The sequence below is a fragment of the Archocentrus centrarchus genome, chromosome 16, assembly GCF_007364275.1.
Source record: "Archocentrus centrarchus isolate MPI-CPG fArcCen1 chromosome 16, fArcCen1, whole genome shotgun sequence".
Classification (NCBI taxonomy): Eukaryota; Metazoa; Chordata; class Actinopteri; order Cichliformes; family Cichlidae; genus Archocentrus; species Archocentrus centrarchus.
This window is the reverse complement of record NC_044361.1, coordinates 18,547,669-18,571,839: the sequence shown is the minus strand read 5'-3', so window position 1 is coordinate 18,571,839 and position 24,171 is coordinate 18,547,669. Positions and strand designations below refer to the sequence as shown.

The 24,171-nt window shown below is 38.5% G+C and overlaps 1 protein-coding gene across 1 annotated transcript in view; it reads left to right on the top strand.

Moving 5' to 3' along the window:
- Positions 1 to 24,171, top strand: part of col14a1a (collagen, type XIV, alpha 1a) — a 158,609-nt gene that overhangs the window by 82,228 nt on the left and 52,210 nt on the right. The window contains exons 26-32 of the mRNA XM_030750883.1: positions 2,272 to 2,395; positions 13,336 to 13,479; positions 13,753 to 13,917; positions 14,160 to 14,198; positions 14,378 to 14,516; positions 19,450 to 19,592; positions 21,948 to 22,057. Coding sequence (XP_030606743.1) covers positions 2,272 to 2,395; positions 13,336 to 13,479; positions 13,753 to 13,917; positions 14,160 to 14,198; positions 14,378 to 14,516; positions 19,450 to 19,592; positions 21,948 to 22,057 — 864 coding nt within the window. The remainder of the gene's footprint in view (positions 1 to 2,271; positions 2,396 to 13,335; positions 13,480 to 13,752; positions 13,918 to 14,159; positions 14,199 to 14,377; positions 14,517 to 19,449; positions 19,593 to 21,947; positions 22,058 to 24,171) is intronic.

Here is a 24,171-nt window from a genome sequence, read left to right as displayed (position 1 = left end):
ACCACCTCACTCTGACTAACGGTAAAGTGAGACTCTGCGCAGGGCTTGGATTCGCATTTAGGACTGTTAGTGGTTGTTGTGTCTATCTAGTGAAAATGACTGTTTTGCCAGTTCATACAGTCTAACCAACAGAAATGCAAAGGTACCTAAGGCTTTTAATTTCTTTTCAATCTCTGTGCAATTTCTTTTCTTGTTTAAGCTTTTTCCCTCTGAAAAACACACGGTCATGGGAAATATAATGTAAAGCAGATGGCGGGGCTCTAGCCAAATGCAGCCACACTCAAAACCATATAATCTAAGGGTAGGGAACTCATTCACAGAAGAGAGTATTATGTGTATGAGGGTGTTAATCCCTGCAAAAAGAAAGATTACAAACCCCTGCCGCTCCAGCAATTACCTCATCCTCTGTCCTCCAGCCCTTGTGAATGGCAGCTGATTTCACCAGTAGCCACTCATCAAAAAAGGGAGACAGAAAAAGTATTTTAATTTCTGCTTTAGGATCTGCTAAAACTAGACTAACATTCAGTCGAGAGTAAAATAATGGAGCCAGGATGCTGATAATGAGAGGACAGAGTGAATTATCAAAGAGCCACTTGGTTTCTGTAACCTGCTGGTTACTTTCTTTTCTTTGTTTTAACTGAATTTGAACATAACAGAGATTTACTCATATAATGAATCTCTGATCATTTGACTTAGTCCTCATCCTTTGGATCATTTATTGTTTGGGGAAGAAATGTGTAGATGTTGGCACTCACTGATATTAGAAGGAAGCTCTGGAACAGATTTTTTTTTTTTTCCCCCAATTTTCTTTGATAGTCCCTGGAGAAATCAGCATGACCAAAGGTCTGTATCTGTTGAAAAGTTTAGGAAAGTGAGAAGAAACTTTAAACTCCCCGTGAGTCAATCTTTACTTTCTGGAATGACTTCTTGTTGCTGAGCAGTATTCAATTAACTCCACTCATTTGCTGCTACTGTGCCAGAAACATTACTTTTCCTGCAGGAATGGTGGTTTTTAATAAGTTAACTGTAGATGCATTGAAGCTGGCATAAACAGCGAGTGGTTCACATGCTGACTAATATGCTATCAACTTGATTCTACCATGAACAAAAATTTGACTTACGTTACCACAGGGAGATATTACCATCTCTGCCTCCTCAGACTGTGTCTCATTTATCAGGTCCATCGATAGTAATGCTAAGCTCTAACTTGGGGCTGTTGCTCCCTGTTGTCACTGTGAACTAATTTATTTGTGCTTTTTTTTTTTTCCCCTGCCTGGCCCCACTATGTCAGCAAACCTCAGCTGGTTCATTTGTCACACTGCAGAGGTGCTTGCTAAACCCTTTTGTTTCATTTGTGTAATGTCTGCTGTAAGGAGTTCGCTAGCCTCGCTGTGCCCCATAACCCCCTGGCAGTAGGCTACCAGCAGCAGAAATCTGGCTGTAATGTGAGAAAGTTGGCTGCACAATAAAGAGGGAGTTGGCTGGTTAATGTAGGCTGGACCGAAGCCAACAAACAGCACCATAGCAGTCTGGAGGTAATGACAGTTGTCCCACTCTCTTAGAGTATCACTATTAGACTGATTGTAGTGCCAACTGTAGTGCCAATTTAGGAGTATGGACGTATATATATATATAGTCTAAATTTCTCCTGTACTTGTAGAAAGATTGCAATATTTGCTTTTCACTTCATAAGTGTTTCTTAGTGTGGAAAAATATTAAATTTACCAGCAATGTCCAGGTGAAAAAAGGGTGCCCCCATCTATTAAAAACCATAAACCTTAAAAGAGTGAATTGTGTCATTCTGGCCTCTTGTGCATCATGTACAGTTGAACCCATCTTTACTACATGTGCTTTGTGGGGCCTTTCAGCACACCCCAATTTGTATGATTACACTATTACCTTCAGTGAACTAAAGCAGCATCTGTTGTTCCTGTCCAGAATAAATGCAGAAAGTGTTAGTGATAATGACGTGGATATTAGGTTGTTTGACCAAGATTGCAATCATTTTGGCTTCATAACACTAGAATAATGCCAGATAAAACTGTTTCTTGTATGTGTAATTTAGCTTTTTTGTTTTGGGGGGGAGACTGAAACTACCCTGAAAACCCACTGCAGCAGTATTGTGACTGACATGACTGGGAATAGATGATGACAGAATTTTATTATTTCCTAAATTCTCCTTTTACAGCAAGTTTAAAACAAACTGGCTCAGGCAAATGGCAGTTTAAATTTGCATAATTTTATTTGACACGTGTCTCTGTTTCTCTCCAGGTGGCCGTTGCTCAGTTCAGCGATGATGCTCGGACCGAATTCCAGCTGAGTTCTCATAGCAACAAGGAAGCACTGCTGGAGGCTATTCAGAGAATCAGATATAAAGGAGGAAACACTAAGACAGGTTAGAACAGCACAATGGAAGGATTACAGTACTGATAGTTAATGCGAGTCTCCACTTAACGGACATTCCATCATAACATCCATTAGTAGGTGTTCCAACCAGTTGCAGTTTTCCCATTTATGATTGCAAGATGCAGATATCACAGACTATGAATAAAAAATGAACATAGCTTTCAGGTCCAGCAACTGATCTTTAACCTTTCGCTGGGTGGCTGGGGGGGGGATTCTTCTGGTTTCAAAGATAGTATCAGACAGTATAGAGATCAGATATTAAATAGGCTATAAGAAAATAACCCTACTGCTCACTTGATGTACAGTATGACCTCAGAAAATACAGGTATGCTCCTGGTGAGTTTAAGACTCAAGAATTCAATTCATATGATGTTCAGTTTGTAAATTATGGACTCAGATATCCTGATTTTTCCAAACCACATCCACCCCTTGCTTGAGACATCAACAAAAATCAATATAGTGATGGCCGAAATGCAAGCCCACAAACCAGCATCCATTCATTGCTGCATCCATTGTTATACACAGTATTGGTATATCCATGTAGGTTCTCAGTCATCCAGGTCATAGTACTCCTTTTTTTGGTTGTGAAAATGTTTCTTGTCCAAGAGGCTTCTTTAGGTCTAAAAAAAATGATAGAGTTCCAGGTATTTAGGAGGTGTTCTTGAACCATCCCATGAGCCAAGGTGTAAAACATGGCGTGGGTCATTACCAGCGGCTGATAACTGGTGTTTGTAAACAATACCTCTGTTTCAGCAATAGCTGTTCACAATGTATGTAGATGGCCTCCTTTACCTCTTCTCTCAAAGCATCTGTTTTCTCATCTAAAATGTGAACATTCATTCCTTGAAAGACTGTCCTTCTGCTTTAAATGCAGATGTGCAGGCAGATGTGCAGTCTTAGTCTTGTCCCATTGAGGTGGTGGCCCTGTGCTGTGCCACTTGTGGAGTGGTTGTTTGATTTCTCCAAGCTATCCTCACTGCACACGTTGTTTAGCTTGTGTATGTGTTTGGGTATTTTATCATGGGATGATGCCAGTTTTGTCTGAGTCTGATAGCCCCAAGGTTGTATTCCAGTGGATGGTGGGAGTCAAAGAGTAGGTACTGGTCTGTGTGTGGGTTTCCAGTAAATTTCAATATTGTTCCATCCTAATGAATGAGTGCAGCAGAGTCCAGGAATGGTAACCTATTTTAAGTCTATGGTAGATATTAAAACTTTCATTTTTCAGAGAACTTGAAGAATGGGTCACCATATTGGCTTAAAATTTCACATTGGAAGCAGCAGTTGACAAAGCAATGGCACCACAAGCTTTAAAAGTACAGTAACTGAACTGGGTCTTATGATCACTTGTTCAAATGAGTACATCTGTAATTTAAAAACAGCCAAACTCTATTTCTAGGGGAAGATCGTTTGATACACTTAATATTCAGAGCACTACACTATGTTGTATAACTATAGTATAAAGTATTCACTCACCCATCCAAATCACTGAATTCAGGTGTACCAGTCACTTCCATGGTCACAGGTGTATAAAACAAAGCACCTAGGCATGCAGACTGCTTCTACAAACATTTGTGAAAGAATGGGTCGCTCTCAGGAGCTCAATTAATTCCAGCGTGGTACCCTGATAGGATGCCACTGTGCAACAAGTCCAGTCGTGATATTTCCTTGTTGCTAAATATTCCACAGTCAACTGTTAGGGGTATTATATCAAGTGAAAGCGATTGGGAATAACAGCAAACTTTCTGCAGTCACTACAGACCTCCAAAACTTCATGTGGCCTTCAGATTAGCTCAAGAACAGTGTGCAGAGAGCTTCATGGAATGGGTTTCCGTGGCTGAGCCTTACATCACCAGTGCAATGCAAAGCGTTAGATGCAGCGGTGTAAAGTACACCACCCCTGACTCAAGAGCAGTAGAGACATGTTCTCTGGAGTGACAATCACACTTTTCTCTCTGGCAATCTGATGGACAAGTCTGGGTTTGGCTTTTGCCAGGAAAAAGGGTTCGTGTCTGATTGCACTGTGCAAAGTGTAAAATTTGGTGGTGGGAGGATTATGGTGTGGTGTTGTTTTTCAGGAGTTGGGTTCAGCCCCTTAGTTCCAGTGAAAGAAACATTTTGGAGTGAATATTTTTGCCAATATAGTGTATTTGTGAACAATGTGGCTGAAAAAGAGCTCTTTCTAAGGTCACAAGTACACTTTAAAAACATGCCTAAAAAACTAATTCAATAGCAATACTTGAAGAAAGTAAGCTAGAAAATTTGAAATATCTACATGAAAATCTGATTTCATGATATCATGTTTTGCATTGACGTAAGATCTTAGTTCAAAGAAAGACTGTCACTATAATACATAACTATAATACAGAAATGTAGAAATAGCAGAAATAGCTTCCAATAGCATTCAATCCTATTGAATGTGTGTAATTAACATACAATCAGTATTCAGTCAGTGTTTGTATATTGTAACACTCCTCCTTCATTGTCAGGATGCATAACAAGCACTATGGATGATGAATCTATTGTAAAACTCATGTTGAAATGTCCTGCTGCGTTAGTCTACACAAGGTGAAAGTCATTAACTTGATGTGTTATGTGACTGTGCAGGTAATGCTGGTCATTCAGAGCGCTTTCACTCTGCTAAAGTTTGCGTCAGGGCTCAGTGTCTGCACACAGTAATTGTGTCCTTGAGCTACACCTATCTGATCCAGAGCCGATTCCACTATCATCCCTTCTTTTCTTTTCCTCTACTCTTTCCTCCCTTTCTTGTGTCTGATCTTTTTCCTTTTCTCTTCTTCCTTTTAAGTGTTTGCCTTTATTCTTCTCAGCATTCCTTTTTCTTTTCTTTTTTTTTGGCCCCTATTTTTCATCTCTCTTTTCAACTCCTCCCCATCCTTCATCCTTCTTCCATTAGGTTCTCCTTCCTAAAGTTTCTCTTCTGTTGTTCTCTTAGGGTCCAGCTTTCCAATGCTTCCCAATTACAGTTTAACAGGTAAAAACAGTCAGTGTTTTAGCTGACAGGGTAATGTGTATATGAGTGCATGTGGTCTACTGCAGAGCAAAAATAAACTATTAAATTTAATCTTCACCACACAAAGAAAAGTAGGATGCAGTTGGCTCTCACAAGGTTACGCTAATGCTCACAGACTCACAATTCTTTCTCACTCCCTATCTTGTTGTCTCACACAAACTTACACTTGCACTACAGCCAGCACAGAAATAATATTCTTCAATAGCTCCGCCACATTGTGGGTTATTCAGGCTGCTTTCACTTCCGTCACAGACACCAATACAGCGTATCTTTTAGATCCAATTTTTAGTTTAGATTTTAGATTTTTATTACATTTTTTTTTTGGCCTTTTGTTAGGTAGTGCACAGTGAAGAGAGACAGGAAAGTGGGGAGATAGATATAGGTGAAGACATGCAGGAAAGGGCCACAGGTCAGACACAACCCGGACCACCCGCAGCACAGGCATGTGGCATACATGGTCACCTATGAGCCACCCTGGTGCCCTTATCACATATTTTATATAGAAAAAGAACAACAGAATATGCATAGTATTGATAATAATTATATTTGTGCTTTTAATGTAAGGAAAGCGAAGAGTACGGTCCCAGTTTGTTTTAATGAGGCTTTTTATGGTTTCATATCTTCCCTCTTCCTTTAAGAATTCAGATTAGTGTATGAATAACACCTATTTTCAGTTCAGTGTATCATGGTTCCTGGGTCTTGGACTCAGGGTTTTGAGTTTTGTGGAGTTTTGGATTCCTGTTTTTTCTGTTTTGTAGGGTCATGGTTCTAGTTTTGATTCATATTTAAGTTTGTTCCTCTTACTCTTTGAAATTTAGTTTGTGTATTTACATTTGGTTCCTTGTGTTTTATTTCTTTTCAGTGTCCTTTGTATAATGTCTGGTCTGTTCTTTGAATTTTGTAGCATTGGTTATCTTTTGGTATTTTCTGACTGGATTCCTTATGTGCTTATTTTGCTACTTTTTCTGGTCTCAGTGTTTATCTATTCCCCTCTGTGTTTTCCTTCAGTAATAGTTTTAGTGGGGTGAAAGTTTTAATGTTGCATTTTCTTTGTGTTTTGTTTTAATTTGAATTGTTTTGTTTTCTGGTGTAAGGTTGTGTCTAGTATTGTAGTTGGCATCGTTTCTCTCTGTCTCATCCCACTGTGGTTTATCCTCTGTTAAGTTCATTTGTGTCCCTGCAGTTCAGTTATGATGTTGTTCATTTCATATTTTACTTTGATAGTTATTTGTCTACTGTGCCTTGATTTAAGTTCCATGTCCTTCTCTATCTCATTGTTGTCATCTGTTTCTTGTTACCCAGCTGTTTCCACTCTCCTCAGTGTGTTTTCTGTAGAAACAGCCCTGTCTTTCTTTTGTTCTGTTTCATGTCATACTGTATTTCCTAGTTGTATTTCTGGTAGCTCCAAGTATTTGGGGTTCTCTCAGTGCTTATGTTACAACCTTTAAGAATGACACAGTGGTCGATTCCTGGTAGCATACTTAATTTTTCTCTCTTATTTTCTGTGAATAACAGAACAGGATACAACAGTTCAGCATCTGTGTTAAGCAGCATAGCTTCACACTGACATCGGATCTAGAGCATTTTGCTCCTGTTTATGCATAGTTAATTCCAAACATAACACAAATTAATAGGAAAAACAATCAAATCACAAATACAAAATTATTCTGATGAAAGTCCTCTTCTTCACCTTCATCATCTCTTCTGTTTAACACAATTGTTCCTTGTAACAGTCTCGAACAGTCTTAAATACAACCTTTTATTTCCAAAACACCACAGAACACACATGCTAAGAATCCCTTTCTGTGCCCCCCCCCCCCCCCCCCCCCAAAAAAAAATCAATACACGGATAATGATTTACAGCATTTCCCTTTATATAAGTTCACACTGACTCATTTACAACATTCATCATTGTCGTCTTGTCTTGTTCAGACCAATGTCTTCATCATGCATTTCCTCACTTGTTTCACTCTAATTAGTGTGATTAGCGTTGGCACTGTGAGTGTTAGCATTAGCGGCGTTAGCGGCTCTAAGGCTTTACATGTTGGGTCTCTCCTCCTCTCATTTGATTGATTACCAGGTACCTTATGTGAAAACAGAACAGGATAGGACAGTTCAGCATGTGTTAATTGGCATAGCTTCACATAAAGTTATTTCTTCACACTGACATTGGATCACTGTTGCCAACTCAGTCAGATTTGTTTTCTGAAAGTTAATTTGTTCTGAACTTGTAAAAGTGTTTCTATATTGTTAATTTGTTGTGTAAAATGTAAATTTGTTTCTGAAATGTAAATTTGTTTTGGAACTTGTAAAAGTGTTTCAGATGTTGTAATGTTGTTTGTACCTCCCGGCCACTGTAATAGACACTGTTCAAAAAGAAATTAAAGTAACACTTTTAATTAGGGAAAAAAAAATATCCTCAGTAAGGAAAGTAGCTATTGGCTGCCACAAAATTACAATACAACTATTGGCCTCTTTGTTCCACAAAATTACAATACAGCTATTGGCTCTTTGTTCCACAAAATTACAATACAGCTATTGGCTCTTTGTTCCACAAAATTACACAGCTATTGGCTCTTTGTTCCACAAAATACAATACAGCTATTGGCTCTTTGTTCCACAAAATTACAATAACAGCTATTCGGCTCTTGTTCCACAAAATTACAATACAGCTATGGCTGTACTAAAAGTCACAGACATCGTCACCTAATTTGTACATTTGGACATTTGGTTGTAATCGAGGCTGTAGGAGAGAAGAATAACTCTTTGGAGAGACAAAAAGTGAAAAAAAAACACCTAAATATGTTTAGAACTACAAATGAACTTTACGAAATAACTTTATGACTAATATTTGCCAAGACTATATACATAAATCAATTTTGCCCCATATTATTAATGATAAAATATCAAATTTAATGAAAACACGGTCTGAAAGTTGCAAATGAGTCGCTAAATTGGCTAATATCCATCAGTCTCCTTGTGCCCACAGCGCCCTCTGTCAACCAGACAGTTCACCCAAGTAAACATAACCATGACAGCTACACAGTGGCATAGAAGTATTGAGCGGTCCACATGTTTTAAAAGAAATGTCCTTAGCTGTTAATTTTTTAAGTAGGGGGAAAGATATTTCACTCTAGTCCATTTCCTATTTGCCTTTCCCAATGTCCTTGGAAACACATAGTGCTACTCTTAGTTTAGTTGTAGGTACCCACCTTTGTCTATGAGCCTAAGTAAACTGCTTGCCTTGTATTTATTGGACCGCTACCCCCCCCCACCCCACCCCCCCCCCCCCCCCCCCCCCATGTCTTGCATTTGGGTCCTCACTTCTACACAGTACAGAATAACCACACTGTTAATACTATTCAGACAAAAAAAGCCTTATGCTTTCTCAGATTACACTTTCTCAGAGCCTTCTTTGACTTCATGTATAATCCCAGAATTGTTGCAGTGTGTTGAGATCAGGACTCTGTGGGGGCCTTACAGTCTGCAGCAGAAATCCTTATTCTTCTTGTCAGTGATGATAGCCTTTTAGGATCCTGACTGTCTTTCTGAGGGTTGATATGCCACTGAATGAATTTTGGACCGGGACTATCACGCGATGAATAGGACTCTAAATTGCCCAAAGCTCATAACCCAATCCTTCTTTCTTGTAGTACTCGTCTGGTTCATTGAGGGACAGGTCAGCAGTTTCCCTGGCTTTCAAACTGAGGCTTGCAATACAAACCATGTATTTTTTGCTCTCCAAACCCCAAGTATTCCCTTTTCAGTTTCTTCCAAACCTCAACTTTTCCTCAAAGGCCCCATTAGAGCCCCTCATTGTGTCTAAACCCCCCAAAGCCCTCGTAGTTTTATTCCTTTTAAACCTTTAGCCTCTAGCTATCTGTGTGGTTATAATAGCTAGCCAACAAGAGCCCCTGCAGAGTTAATGCCTTTTTATTTTCATTAAATGGTTTGTTCATTTTATATCTCCATCCTGTGACCCTCAGGTCAAAGAAAGGAGCTCAAACGTATACTTGTTTACTGTATGATTTCCAAAGATGTAATCCTTTTCAGCTATAAGTTCAGTCTGACATCTTTATTCATTCTTAGAAACGGTTCTACTTCATAACTTCACACAGTTGGCTGCAGTATGCATTGCCGCTCCTGTACCAACGTGGATTGAGTTTCCTGTTTGAAGGTCTGCAATGGTTTGTGCTTAAGGAGATCCGACAGCTACTTATTCACGTTCTGATCAAACTCCTAGTGTTAAGCCTTTTCCCTATATCCATTTCATAAACAATATGTAAATGATGCTGCATCCTTTTAGACTGTATAGTCAGTTTCTATTCCACCATCAGTGCCCTCTGATACAAGTGTGAGAGAGGAGCATGCAGAGGCTGGTATTCTGGGATTTGGATTGTCACTATGCATTTCATTAATGTGTTGTTGAGCCCCTGGCTGGCTTAGTGAATGATTGATATAACGTAGATATAGCTGCAAAAGTTCTTATCCCTTTATACACTGTGTGTGTGTGTGTGTGTGTGTGTGTGTGTGTGTGTGTGTGTGTGTGGTGTGTGTGTGTGTGTGTGTGTGTGTGTGTGTGTGTGTGTCAAGATTTATTTTATGCTGTATATGAGTAATTGTGCTAATCCCTGACACTGACTGGCAGTACAGCATACACACTTAGAACTGTTTCAGTATCTGCTTGTGAGCAAATGTAATTGTGTCTTGATTTCCAGTTGCATTTGTGTGCATTTGTTGAGACTGACTAGCAGTAGTGTTTTCTTTTGATCTCAGCTATTCAGCAGTATACTCATTGTCCACTTTATTAGGTACATATTGCAAGTACCAGGTTGGACCTCTTTGTACCTTCAGAACTGCCATAATTCATGATGGCATAGATTTATCAAGGTGCTAGAAACACTTGTGAGAGCTTTTGGTTCATATTGACATGGTAGCATCACACAGTTGCTGCAGATTTGCCAGCTGTACATCTCCTGCCAATCTCCCATTCCACCACATCCCAAAGGTGCGCTATTGGATTGAGATCTGGTGACTGTGAAGGCCATTTGAATATAATGAACTCACTGTCATGTTCTAGAAACTATATAGATGGCTGTGTGGGAAAATCCCAGCAGATCGGCAGGTTCTGAAATACTCAGAGCAGCCCATCTGGCACCAACAATCATGCCACGTTCAAAGTCGCTTAAAGCACCTTTCTTCCCCGTTCTGATGCTCGATTTTAACTTTAGCAAGTTGTCTTCAACATGTCTACATGCCTAAATGCATTGAGTTTCTTCTATGGGATTGGTTGATTAGATCTTTGCATTAAATAGTAGTTGATCAGGCATACCTAATATAGTAGCCAGTGATTGTATATTCACACATTATATTAGTAAGGGTGTGACTTTATTTAAGAAACCACCCTGCTTCTGTATTAGTGCAGCATTGTGGGACCCTCACTCAGTTTCCAAGGTTTATGAGAACTTTATGAATTCAGAATTAGTGTATGAATGAGTTTCAGTGACTATAAAACCTATTCTGCCAGTACATTAGTCAAACCAGTGAAACCAATAAAACTCATTCTAAAGCCTTTGTATATTTTCAATAATGCTTTTGATGATCCAGATTAAATTTTTAAGTACTCTCAGGAGCTTACTGTAACTTTTTAAAGATTAGAGGATTTAATAGCTCTGTCTATTTATAACACTCCAGAGGAAACATTACAATCTTTTCCTGCAGCCACAAAAGAACAGGGAGGGAATGTGTCCTATTTTAATTTTTGAAGCTCTGGATGTTAAAACATTCAAGCATCGTTTGTTTTCGCATATTGTTTCTCTTCTTGAGTGACAGCGACAAAGCTGGTAAACTGCCAGACTCAAGAACAAATCTAAATTGACATGGATTACACAAACACACACAAAGTAATGAATCATTGATTGATGATGGCTTCTGAACTCAAGCTGTCCTGACATGATTTGGTTTTGTAATAATTTTTTTTTTTATAACTATCTTATTTTTTTTTTTAAATAGCTTTCCTCTCCCCATCTGGATCCACTCTTCTGTCTTCTTTCCTATCCTCCGTGATCCACTTACCCCTCCTCTGTTTCATTGTCCTTCTTTCTTCCCCTGTCCAGTGTGTCACTTCATGCCTGGCTAGCTGCTGTAATTCCAGTCTCACCCATCACAAAGAGAAGACAGTTTGGAAACAGATGTAGCACTGGCAGATATCTGACATCAAAACACTTTACAGACCAAGCACTCTATCATTTTTCATCAGTGACAGCTCACTAACAGAAAAAAACAACGAGGAAAAGTGAAGATGTGGTGTAGAGTTTGGGTGTGGTTAATAACTGGAAGATACAATGCACACATAGATGAATTCACACCACGCAGTCTTGTGTATAGAAGTATTAGTTAATGAACAGGCCGTTTACTGCATGGTTTCAGTGCAAGGTTTCCTGTTGGCATCTCTCTTAATAACTCTCAGAAATACAAGAGAAGTGAGAGCTGGAAGTGTAAAAGGACAGAGGGACTCGAGGAAAAATGGTGATGGTATTCTTTTTTTGTTATGAAAAGGTCAGCTCAATGAGTGATATAGCTCAACTATTAATTTCCAACAAAGTATGACGGACAAAATGCAAATATTGGACTTAAATAGAAACTATCTACCATTGTGACTGATTTAAACCTATTATGAGTGCTCTATATGCTGTAATTAGTAATAAATGTAAAAAAAATATTGTAAAAGTTTCTCCTTTTATTTTGAGATGCTGTACCTCGTACTTTGTAAAATGATGACCATCTGTCATCTGCTCAGAGTTCATTTTTTGATGCTTTTACCTGACAACAGCAGAAGGAAAATGTATTGACAAAAATATGCTGTAGGTGCTGCTAAGTATTTCTGCTGTTCTGAATTTTATTTTGCATACCTTTCTGAGATGCTTAAAGCGCAAAGATGCACATAAATCATCATGAAACTCATTGACAGGTGTGCACAGAAATCCCCTCAGTGGCTTTGTTATGGGTGGGTCTTCAAACCTTTTAAAACTGTCTAGACGGATTTTATTGACTGATTACATCCATTAGCAAGTGACTTTTAATTTTTTTTAATAGACTGCTGTAAACCAGATTGTGACATTGTCTACCTTTCTGTCATTGGGTGTCATTGAAATACACAAGTCACAAGTTCTGTTTTCTGTCCCCCTTTTTTAATGCTAATCACTCAGCCTAAATCTAATTTCAGGGGCTTTAGGTCACTTGTCTGATAATTATGGAGTCAGTAATGTATTTTATTAATGTCAATGGAATAATAAATTAGCAAGTCCATTAAAATTGTATCAAGGGTCACATGCTTTCACCTCTGTAATGGATGTAGGGAAGAGAATCTGAGATTATTAGAGATGACTTCCATGGTTCCAATAGGTTTCATTTGCCAAAATCTTTAACAGCATCGAGCCTTGCTTATGAAGGATGATGAACTGACTGACTGCTTCAAAATGTTGAACCAGTGAAAATATGAAGCTTCAAATCTAAAGAGAGGTGTTAAAGGTGGTGAGCAACGCCTGTAAACACTAAAGGAGCAGAGAGGAAGAAATGATTTGGGACAAATTGATGTCCAAAGAAGTTGAGGTGTGACATGAAATATATGTTAGAAAAATGAAATGATTTGAAAATGATTTAAAAACCTGTATCCAATTGTAAAATATACAAAAGGCAACACATGAAATGTTCAAACTTTGAACATTTTGACAAAGTTCATAGTGTGAAGTTTACTGGAGGCTTCTGGTGCCAACCGGCCAATGCAAGTGTGACTTCACTGCTTTGCCCGAACCATGCTTCAGTTGTGTAATGTAACAAAATTAAAACTTATGTGTGATGTATGATTTTTTTTGGTACATTTCTGGTTTGTCTTTTATTAGGTAGAGCCATCAAACATGTGAAGGAGTCTATTTTCACCTCAGAAGCGGGAGCCAGAAGAGGAGTTCCAAAAGTCCTGGTTGTTCTGACTGATGGACGTTCACAAGATGATGTCAACAAAGTGTCCAAGGAGATGCAGGTGGAGGGTGGGTATTTTAGTCATTAAACCTGAAATGCAACGAGCAATCACTGACTGGTCCTAAAGTATGAGTTGATCACAGTCGGTAAGGATATGTGTGTTGTTAAAATACAGGAAACATCAGAGAAATCCTCATTCGATCTCTCCGTTTTACGTCCTGCATCTCTCACCCTGCTGTTGCAAACGATTCAGCCACTGTAGAAAACTAACAGCGTGTTAGATTAAAGTACTTAATTCGTTCCAGCTTGTAATGAGTCGTCTTATTTAATTTCATTCCCAGGCTACATCATCTTCGCAATTGGCTTTGCGGACGCAGACTATGGCGAGCTGGTGAATATTGCCAGCAAACCCAGTGACAGACACGTCTTTTTTGTGGATGATTTGGATGCTGTGAAGAAAATAGAAGAGCAGCTCATTACCTTTGTCTGTGAGGCTGCCACTGCCAGTGAGTAACATCACCTCATGTTTAAAACAGAGAGAGAGAGAGACAGGCCAGGAGGAAAATGAGTTAAAGTCAGATGGGGATGCAGACAGTCAGAGGGAAAGAGACAGAAAAAAAAAGCCAGGTGGGAGAAAAGAAGAGATGTATCTGGAGATAAAAAAAAATAGGGATGAAAGATGAATTTGTGTTAATGTTGTGAATGTGACTATTAAAGATGAACTAACAGACTCAGTTTTTTCTTTCAGCTTGTCCGTCTGTTTTGATGAGTGGTAACACGCTGGCAGGTAAGAGGTTCAAATGACAGAAATAACTTACAGCATAACAGTCACAGAGGTCCATCCACTGTACTAAAATCCCTGGATAGGAAGTAAATAATAATGATAGCAATTACTCCTTGATGGTCCAAATAGTGGTGCTGGTAATGATTATTGATTATTACACTGAAGTGGTGGTGATGCTGCAGGTTTCCGTATGATGGAGAAGTTCGGCCTGGTAGAGAAGGAGTACAGCACCATTCCTGGAGTTTCTCTGGAGCCGGGTTCATTCAACAGCTTCCCCTGCTACAGGTTACACCGTGATGCCCTGGTGTCTCAGCCCACCAAGTGAGTAAGGGCCAGGAATCTAAAAACCTGAGTTTGCACAGTACAAGATTTATATATATATTTTTTAGCTCATATGGCCAAAGGATTAATGAGCTCATGCCATGGTGAGGTGTCAGTTGTCGATCCATCCGTTGACTTCTCAAGAATCATTAGTCCTCCTTGAGTATTCATCAGATTTCGTTGAAACTTGCACACAGTGATCATCTAATAACGAGCTTTCACACAAACTGTGCTCAAGGTTAAGGTCACATTTGTCATTTTGCTGGCACTTTTTCATTTTCACAGCATGCACAGTAATAATAATTTCACTAAATTCTCACTCCTGATATGCTGAACAATATTCAGCTCAAACCATTTAGAAAAGTCATTAACACCAGATTTTCAGTGTTAATACATTTTGAATGCATTCAATGATAAAGAAAGAAGTTCACTGAATACCATTTGATGTGATAGCTTGAAATAGCACTTTAACACACATGCTGTATACCAAATTTTCCTGTTAGACAGTGATGATCTTGATATTATTGATCACAATGGTGGAGGGTCCTGCTGGTTGATTTCCACATTAGGAAGGTGTGGTTTGGGGCTTCCTATTACTATTATACTAACATTATGGACAATGCTGATGTGTGTGCATATTTTCATAATATGCACACATATAATTCAGATTACTTCTTTAAGACTGATAACTTGTCTGACAGCACAAATGCATGATGAACAACTGGCACATCTGGACTTGGCAGCTGGGCATAGTTTAATTCAAGTGTCATTAAGAATGAAATCAGATCTTAGAGCAAACGAATACAAGCAAAGAAGATTTGGCCATATGACTGATCAAGATACACAGACACAATGATGAAGGAATCAAAAACATCTGCACTGCACTACTTCCTCCTTTGGAAGACATCAGTTTCACACTTTTGTACAGTAAACTTTCCTTTTCACACATTCTGGCCATATAAAAGGTTACTAAAGGCCGGCTTTGGCCCACAGGCCACTCTAGTGTCACGACCGTAGACAGTAGGTAGGTAAGTAGTTTACAGAGCCTCTGTCATTATTTTTTGATACAGCACTGTTTTTTTCTGCATTTACTTTTTTGTTTATAAACCTATGTTTGCTTTTTAAGCATCTCTCCTTCCCCTCCATTAACATGAGCAGCGGTACCTGTCATTGATCAGTGGGACACGAATAACAACAACACTCTGAATTAACAGTTTAAATTATTTTAGTGACTAAATTATTTATTAATCTACATAGTCTGGTCCATGATGTTTGGATAGTGACATATTTTTTTGGTAATTTTACCTCTGTGTGCCATCTCAGTGGATTTTATTTCAAACAGTCAAGATGTGATTGCATTGTAGACTTTGAGCTTTAATTCAAGGGGTTTATCAATAATTTTGGATTAACTGTTTAGGAATTTCATCCATTTTTATGTACATTCCCCCTTTTTTCAGAGGTTCAAAAATATTTGGATGAACTTACTAAATAATTTTAAAGATAGGGTTTCTTATACTTACATGAAAATCTTTTGCAATCAATGACTGCCTGAAGTCTAGAACTCATGAACATCACCAAATGCTGTTTCCTCCCTTGAGATACTCTGCTAGGACTTTAATGCAGCCACCTTCAGTTGACCATTATTTGTGGGTCTCTCTTTTTTGTTTTGTCTTCAGTAACTGAAAAGCTGCTCTGTTGGGGTGAGATCAGATGACTGATATATTTCTTTGCCTTGAGAAACTCTTGGGCTATTTCTGCTGTTTCCTTTGGATTATTATCCATTTGCACTGTGAGGTGCTGTCTGATCAGTTTTACACCATTTGGCTCAATCTGGGCAGACAGTATAGACCTGGACACTTCAAAATGTATCCCGCTACTTCTACCAGAAGTCACATCATCAATAAACACTAGTAGCCTGGTTCTACTGGCAGCCAGAGGTGGCAAAAGTACTGACATTCTGTACTTAAGTAGAAGTACAAGTACTTGTGTTAAAAAATACTTTGGTAAAAGTCAAAGTACTGGTTCAACTTCTTTACTTAAGTCAAAGTAAAAAAGTACAGGCTATGAAATTTACTCAAAGTAAGAAAGTAAAAGTAGCTTTTTGGAGGATGTTTCTACCTGCTATTTTTGTGTAAAGCTAACTGAACCTTATTATATATTATTGTAAAAATATAAAATAATACATGAGAACACAAACGTTATTCCAATCTAAATTTTAATTCTAATGAATGTACTCAGCTTGAATAACAAACTGTGAAAGGGAATTTAAACACAGCTCTGTTCTCTGTGTCCTCCATAGTAGAGGGTGACTGTGTCTCCACCTAAACACAAACATGAGGATACTCAGGGGTTACAGTGGGATTCAGAAGGTGGAGGAACCCTAAGATCAGCTGTAGTGGCTCTGCATGGGGAGAAGAATCACAACTTTCTATTGTGAGCTGCAGTAAATGATGTTGGTGTGCAGGCTGTGATCAGCTGACCTGCTGCTGCTGCTGCTCTGAGGTTTACTGCTCTGTGTGGATGGACTGAACTCACAAAGATGTAACCCAGTATTTCACAGCTATCTGAGCTGATCTCCATCCCCTACACTGACAGCATACAGGCTGTAGAAATGTTGGATTCAGTGAATGAATCTCAGCATCAGCAGCTTTGATTCAAACTCATCTCTGCTGCACTGATGTAACCTGTAACTCTGACCATGAACACAAACACTGTGCTCCAGTCCAACACAGAGCTTTACTGTAAATACAGTACAACAAGATAACCTGTTTATTACGTACTAAACTGCAGTATTTTCATACAATCTTTGAATTACACAAAGTCAGTATACTTCAGTTTATTTTCCAGTCCTTACCTTTAATTCTAGCCTCCCTTCTTCCTCTCCTGTGCTCTTTCTCCATCTCTGAGTGAACTTCTCTCTCTTTGCTCTCCCTGAAATGCAGCAGCTCTTCTTTTAGCTAGTAGACACACTGTGTGACAAACTGCACACACTTTGTGTGTTTGCTGATATTTGTTGAGCATTTAAAAACGTTGCATTTACCTGCCACACGTTACTCCCTTCATGCTCGCTCCTCTTCAGTAGCGCTAGCTAAGCTGTTTATGTCCTGCGAGCGTAACTTACGGATTCGGTCCGGCCCGCTGTGACCCCTGATTATAGCGCTATAAATGAGACATTAATTACATGGGTTTGTGTATTTAATCCCTTTGTACCCGATAAGCCCCGGTGATGGAGGATACGCCAGTACGATTGTCTCTTATATGTTAATATTCCTCCGTTTAGGCTCAGATCGCTTGATGACTGACGGCGCACTGACCGGAAACGCAAACTTCTCCCTGACGTGTTAAAAAGTAACGAGTCTGTTTGAAAATGTAAGAAGTAGAAAGTACAGATACTTGTGTAAAATGTAGGGAGTAAAAGTAAAAAGTACTCAGAAAAATAAATACTCAAGTAAAGTACAGATACCTAAAAAATCTACTTAAGTACAGTAACGAAGTATTTGTACTTCGTTACTTCCCACCTCTGCTGGCAGCCATACATGCCCGTCCCATAATATAACTCCCACCATGTCTGACAGATAATGCGGTATGCTTCAGATCATGAGCTGCTTCTCTCCTTCTCCATATTTTTTTCTTTTCATCATTCTAGTTCAAGTTGATCTTGGTTTAATTTGTCCAGACATTTGTTTTCAGAGCTGTGCAGGCTCTGTTAGTTTATTTTATTTATTTATTTGGCGAAGCCTAATCTGGTCTTTTTGTTCTTGAACGTAACTAGTAGTTTGCACCTTGTTGTAAACCCTCTGTATTTACATTCATGAAGTGTCTTGATCGTATACTTTGACAATGATACGCCTGCTTGACTTTTTTAGATGTTGTGAAGTTGATTTCTTAACCATGGAAATAATTCTGTCATCATGCACTTCTTCTGTGATATTTTAGGCCTTTTGGGGTTGCTAAAACATGCTAGTACAGGCCAGTACATTTCTTCTTTTTTGGCCACTCCTACAGTGTTTGTTATTTCTCTGGCAGGTTTATTTTGGTTTTTCAGGTTAATGATGGTGGCCTTCACTTGGTCTTTTGAACTCATATTGAGAGTTCCCGTGAAAAGCTACAGAAGGCATGTTAAACACTTTGAATCGACTTCAGATCTTTTGTCTGCTATTTGTCATAGAATAATGAGGGAGCAGTTCTCACCTGGCCATTAAATTGCTTGTCAGTGAATTGTCCGATTAATTACTTTAGAGCCTAAGAAAATGGCTGTAATTCCTGAACAGTTAATGCAATACTTTTGTTACAGCCCTTGAATTAAAGCTGGATTATTCAACCATAGATTCAGTTTTCATTATGAGTTCAGTTTGCGTGTGCAGATTTAGACAGTGACCACTGGTTATGCACAGGAGATGCTGGAAAGAAATGATTTGAGAGCATTCTTAGAGACTGTTAGTGTAGGCTAGAAGATTTAACATTTATCTAGCACTATGCTACAGGGATATAAACAACATACATGTTTAGTAAAACTCAACAGGAGCATTCGGTGGCTCCAGTTTCAATCCAATAACATCTTTTGTGATGTTGTTTTAGGAGCTTATTTCAACTTGATGCTGTCAACCAACTTCAGTTTTAGCTTCCTCTTCTTTGATTGTTCATTTTGTGAAAAGTGACATTGACAGCCACTCTGAAAAACTGAAGCTGGGAAGATTTAAACCTGAAGTGCTTGGAGGCAGTTACCTAAAAACAGACTAGGCTCTGTGATTAAAAAGAGGCTGCTGCTTATAGTGAGTCTGAGGCAGCTGAAAATACTCTAAAAGTATTCACAACAGCTAAAAACAGACAGCAGCACATTTTTAAAGACACCTAATGGATACAAGCCTTTAGGGCACAGCTAAGCTCGCTATGCATGTGTGTGTGTTTGCCTGTTCTTTCATGTGTGTGCCAGGTATCTTCACCCTGAGGGTTTACCATCTGACTACACTATTTCTATGATGCTCCGCCTACTTCCTGAGACCCCACAGGAACCTTTTGCATTGTGGGAAATCCTCAACAAGGACAACGAACCGTTGGTTGGACTCATTCTTGACAGTGAGTTTGAATCACTTACATTCTTGTGTCTTTGTCTTTTTTGTCTCAGCTGGATGATTGCACATCACAGTTTGACAAGTATAGACTCAAATAGCAGATGTTTGCCACAGCTTTCCCAGCACCTCCAAATAAACAGAGACAGTGCAGAATGAAGCCAAAGTTGGAAGTGAGGCTGCAAGATATTAATGATTCCAGCTGGGATGCTACATTAACTACAGTTTTAATCCACTATGGTTTGTGGAGCTTTAAAAAGCTGGGATGCTGTGTGAGAAAAGAAAAGAAAAGAAAAGAAAAGAAAAGAAAAGAAAAGAAAAGAAAAAAATGGAATGCAGTGATTATTTATATCCATAGCTAATTGTAAATAGAAAGACAACAAATGTTGATAATTTTTACTTATATACATTATTTATATGCTATACAGTACCAGTCAAAAGTTTGGACATGCTCACAACTTTTGACTGTTACTGTACATGCTCATTTTCAGTTTGATGCTAGCTCTGTGTTACAAATGCTTAGAGTCAGAGGCATCAAAAGACTGGAAAATGTGAATGAGGACAGATTTTTTTGGCCCCGTATAAAATCTTTTTATTTAAGTGCTGTTAAATGGAGCAAATAATTTTTAACACAGCTTTTCCAAATATCCTAGTTTTGAATGCTTATATTACACTACCAGGGTTAAAAAAATAAAAAATAAAAAAAAGCTAATAGTCAGTTGTATATCCTTTTTGCTGGATAACAGCCTGCAGTCATTTGCAGTTGTTTCCAACAAGTCTCACACATCTTCTGAGTAATCCCAGCCAGTTCTTCTTTGGCAAATCTCTCAAGCTCCTCCAGATTTGATGGTCTTCTGGCGTGGACCTCGGTCACATATTTTAGAATAGAATGAATAGAATGCCTTTATTGTCATTATACAGGATGTACAATGGGATTCAAGTCAGGACTTCTGTAGATCAGTCAATCATATTCACAATAATATTCACTTTGGTCTTCTGGAAATAGTTCTTCACTAGAAGTGATGTATTGTCTGTTCGTGGGTGTCACACACACACACACACACACACACACACTCACACACAGACAGACACACACACACACACAGACAGACACACATTGATAAAACACTAACTCCAGAGGGGATTTCCAAGTGCATAAGGTCTGCACAGCGAGAAGGACTAATCCATGCACGAGAAAGCAAGACCAAAAACAAATATCTTTCTTTCTTAATGATTCCTTCCACCTTGACGAGATTCCCAGTTCAAGACACACTGATGCATCCCGACAGCATAATATTCCCACCAACATGTTTTGCTGTGGGGACGTTGTTCTTTGGGTTGTACGCCTTTCTCCTCTTTCTCCAACCATAAGCAGCATCTCTGTGGCCAAAGGGCACTAGTTTCGTCTCATCTCACCAAAGTGCGCAAAAATTAATTGAAGTTATTGCTGCTAAAGATGGTTCTACAGGCTATTGAATCAAGTACTTAATTTTTCACACACTGCTTCTGCAGTTTGGCTTAGTTTTTGTTAAATAAATAATGACAGAGTAATGTGTCATATTTGTGTTCATCTGAGGTCCTGGTAAGGACCAGATGATTTTTCATTGTGTCTGATATTTAAAACCTGACAATTGGCATATATTTTGGTTTTACAGGCATTATAAATTGGCACTATTATTTTGTTGAATACCTATCTTATTTAACTCTTTCTGAATGGTACTGGCTATACATATAAGAAAAGGTCACGGGCTTAAACCTATAGCTGTTGATGAGCCAGTGCTTGAATATGATATAAAGACAGTTTGAGTTTAAACAGATGGGAAGTGTTTGTGTTAGACAGTGATAAGCGATATCACAGAAACAGTGCACACGCAGTAAGCTCACCCCTGGGGTGAACTTTCAGAAGTGTTTTGGACATCACTGACTTGGAGACGATTTAGGGGTTGAACTGCTGCCATTTCCATATCAGGGTATGAGATCCCATGTGTGATCCCCGGGAGTAGCTAGAGGAAGTAAAAAAGAAAAATCCTTTAGGTTTCTCTGCTTTCCCAGTTGAATCTGATACCAAAAGAAAGCGACAAAATTGCATTTTAGTTTGGGTTTGAGTTAGTTTTGAGTGAAAGAAGTGTATTTGCTTATTTCTAGAGTCATTGTTGATAAACCAATAGCATATATGGTATTGGAAAAAACTATTCCTATTGATACAGTTTTTTATTTGGTTGGTTTTTGGCTTTTCTTTTAATTATAATTTTAGGGATTATAATTTATTTTTTTAGGGAATGCACATTTGTAGTAGTTGGTAGTGTGCCCAAGTCAGTTGAATGGGAAACCCCCCAACCTTACCACCTCTTTCCCCCCTCAGACTCTGGAAAGACACTGACGTTCTTTAACCATGACTACAAAGGAGACTTTCAGACAGCTACCTTTGAAGGGGCAGCGATCAAAAAAATCTTCCATGGCAGCTTTCACAAGGTCAGTGGGGTTTTTTTGCAACTGTATGCTCAAAATAAGATTTAAAATGTAGGTAAATTGAAGGTGAATGAAGAATTTTTGCAATGTCACAAACATGCTGATGTTAAGCAGATATGATGTTTACCACAAAAACTGTATATTAAGGATGGCCATAACCTCTGGGTCTGAAATGTAAAGCCAATGCAGGAGCATTGATTTAAACCTGCTTTCTCTTCGCTGGTTATTAGAGAGAAAGCCAGCAGAGGGTGTCTTTTCTGGCTGCTAAAAGAAGTCACATCTTATTGATTGTCCACACACTCCTCCCACATGGTTGAGAGTTCAGTAACTAAACATGCCACACAGATGCATCTTAGACCCCTAAAGGTTATCAGGATCACATTAATTATGACAGTGTCATGTTGCCCAGCAGTGAGCTAAAATAATCCATTTTTAGGACCTTATAAAAACATTGTATCATTTTAATTTCACAACAATAGCAAGTAATTTACCTCCACAAAACTTGAATATTATGATATATAATATAGTATGTTGACATGAAATTGACTTTCAACCACCAAACAGACTAAAATGAGAATTTTACAGTAAAGTAAAATGTCCTAATTATATCAATTTGCCAACAGCACAAACAGACCAAACAGTACTGTAGTGTGGCCGTGGGACTGTACTTCCTAATTGATTTATGGCCACAGTAAACCACTTACTGTTGAGTTTATGGTCCTAATAAATGGCTTTAAGTCTTATTTTTTAAATTATGAATTTCTAAATTGTAGTAAACAAGGCAATAAGGGTGTGCATCCAGGTGAAAGTGGGTTGCAAAGTGGCTTACACCTGTGGAGCAGCTGTGGGCAGGCTAAAGCAGCTTTGACATAGTGCCCTATATTGGCTACACAGAAGGTTATCAGCTGAGTCATCCGATGTTGTGAGCCAGCTCTGAGATCAGCTGATCTGCTGGGATTGCGCCTGCTAATGCTATGCTTGGTTCTAATGTAATATTTACTAATTAACATAAATCATGAAGTACAATGTACCCATGCAGTGACAAACTCTGTATAACATTTTTAGGTGGTAGTTTTTCACATAAATGTACAGGTTTGCTGCCTTGAAACTATGGAGAGCAGATTGGGTCGGAGAGAGAAGGAAGTGTGGTGGTAAGCTGCTGAAGAGAGACAAAAACATATGAAAGCTCTATTGTATTTTGGTGTTTTTGAAGCTGTGGATCCTGTTGGGTGGTTTTTTTAGGGCTCCCGGGCTGAGATTCTTCTCTTGATCTGTCAGCACTGCTGTGGAGAGTGTTTAAAAATGTGATGATAGCCCCCTTTCCTATTCTGTATCTCCCTCCCACTCTCCATTGCTTTTTCTGCACCAATTTTACTGTATTTTTTTACTACACCAGTTGAGAGTCCAAAGTGGGAGTAAAAATGCAGATTTCAACAACATTTTAGATTTATGTGGTCTGCTGTGAGGTTGTAGTGGACTTTTGTCATTATTTTTGACAAAGATTTAGAAATTTCTTTTTTTTTTTACATTAAACAGTCTTTTTCTGTAATCAGTGCAGCATAAATGATTTTTTTTAGAGTGTAATCATCCTTTTAAAAAAGTTCATTTTATGAGTATGCAATTAGAACATAGTTTTAAACCTTAAAAAAGTAGAACCTGTGGCAGTTTATGCTGTTACACCGATTCCCCGGAGAGACCATATTACTTATCCTCCCAAATGATTTTCTTCAAAAGACATTTCACATTTACCTCAATCACTTGGATTATGTTTGAACATTTTTATGTAAATTATGTTGTATCTAATTACTCTGACTGAGTGAAAATAGTTGATTCTGGTGGCATTCCTCCAACAGAAGACAATTTTCTGCTCACTTGAGAGGAGAAAGTATTTTGAGGAAAAAAATAAACGCTGAAATAAATACTGATGCAAATGCCCTTGCTGAATAAATAATGACGTTGATTTAGCCTCAGCAGGCCCAGTAAATGACTAATTCACATTGCAAAACAGCATTAGCTGACATAAAATAAAAATAGCAAATGATAATCAGTCCTTTTGTCCTTACAGACACGTTCTTTTATGGGCTTCGGTGTGCAGGAGCTGTTTTAATTCAAATTGG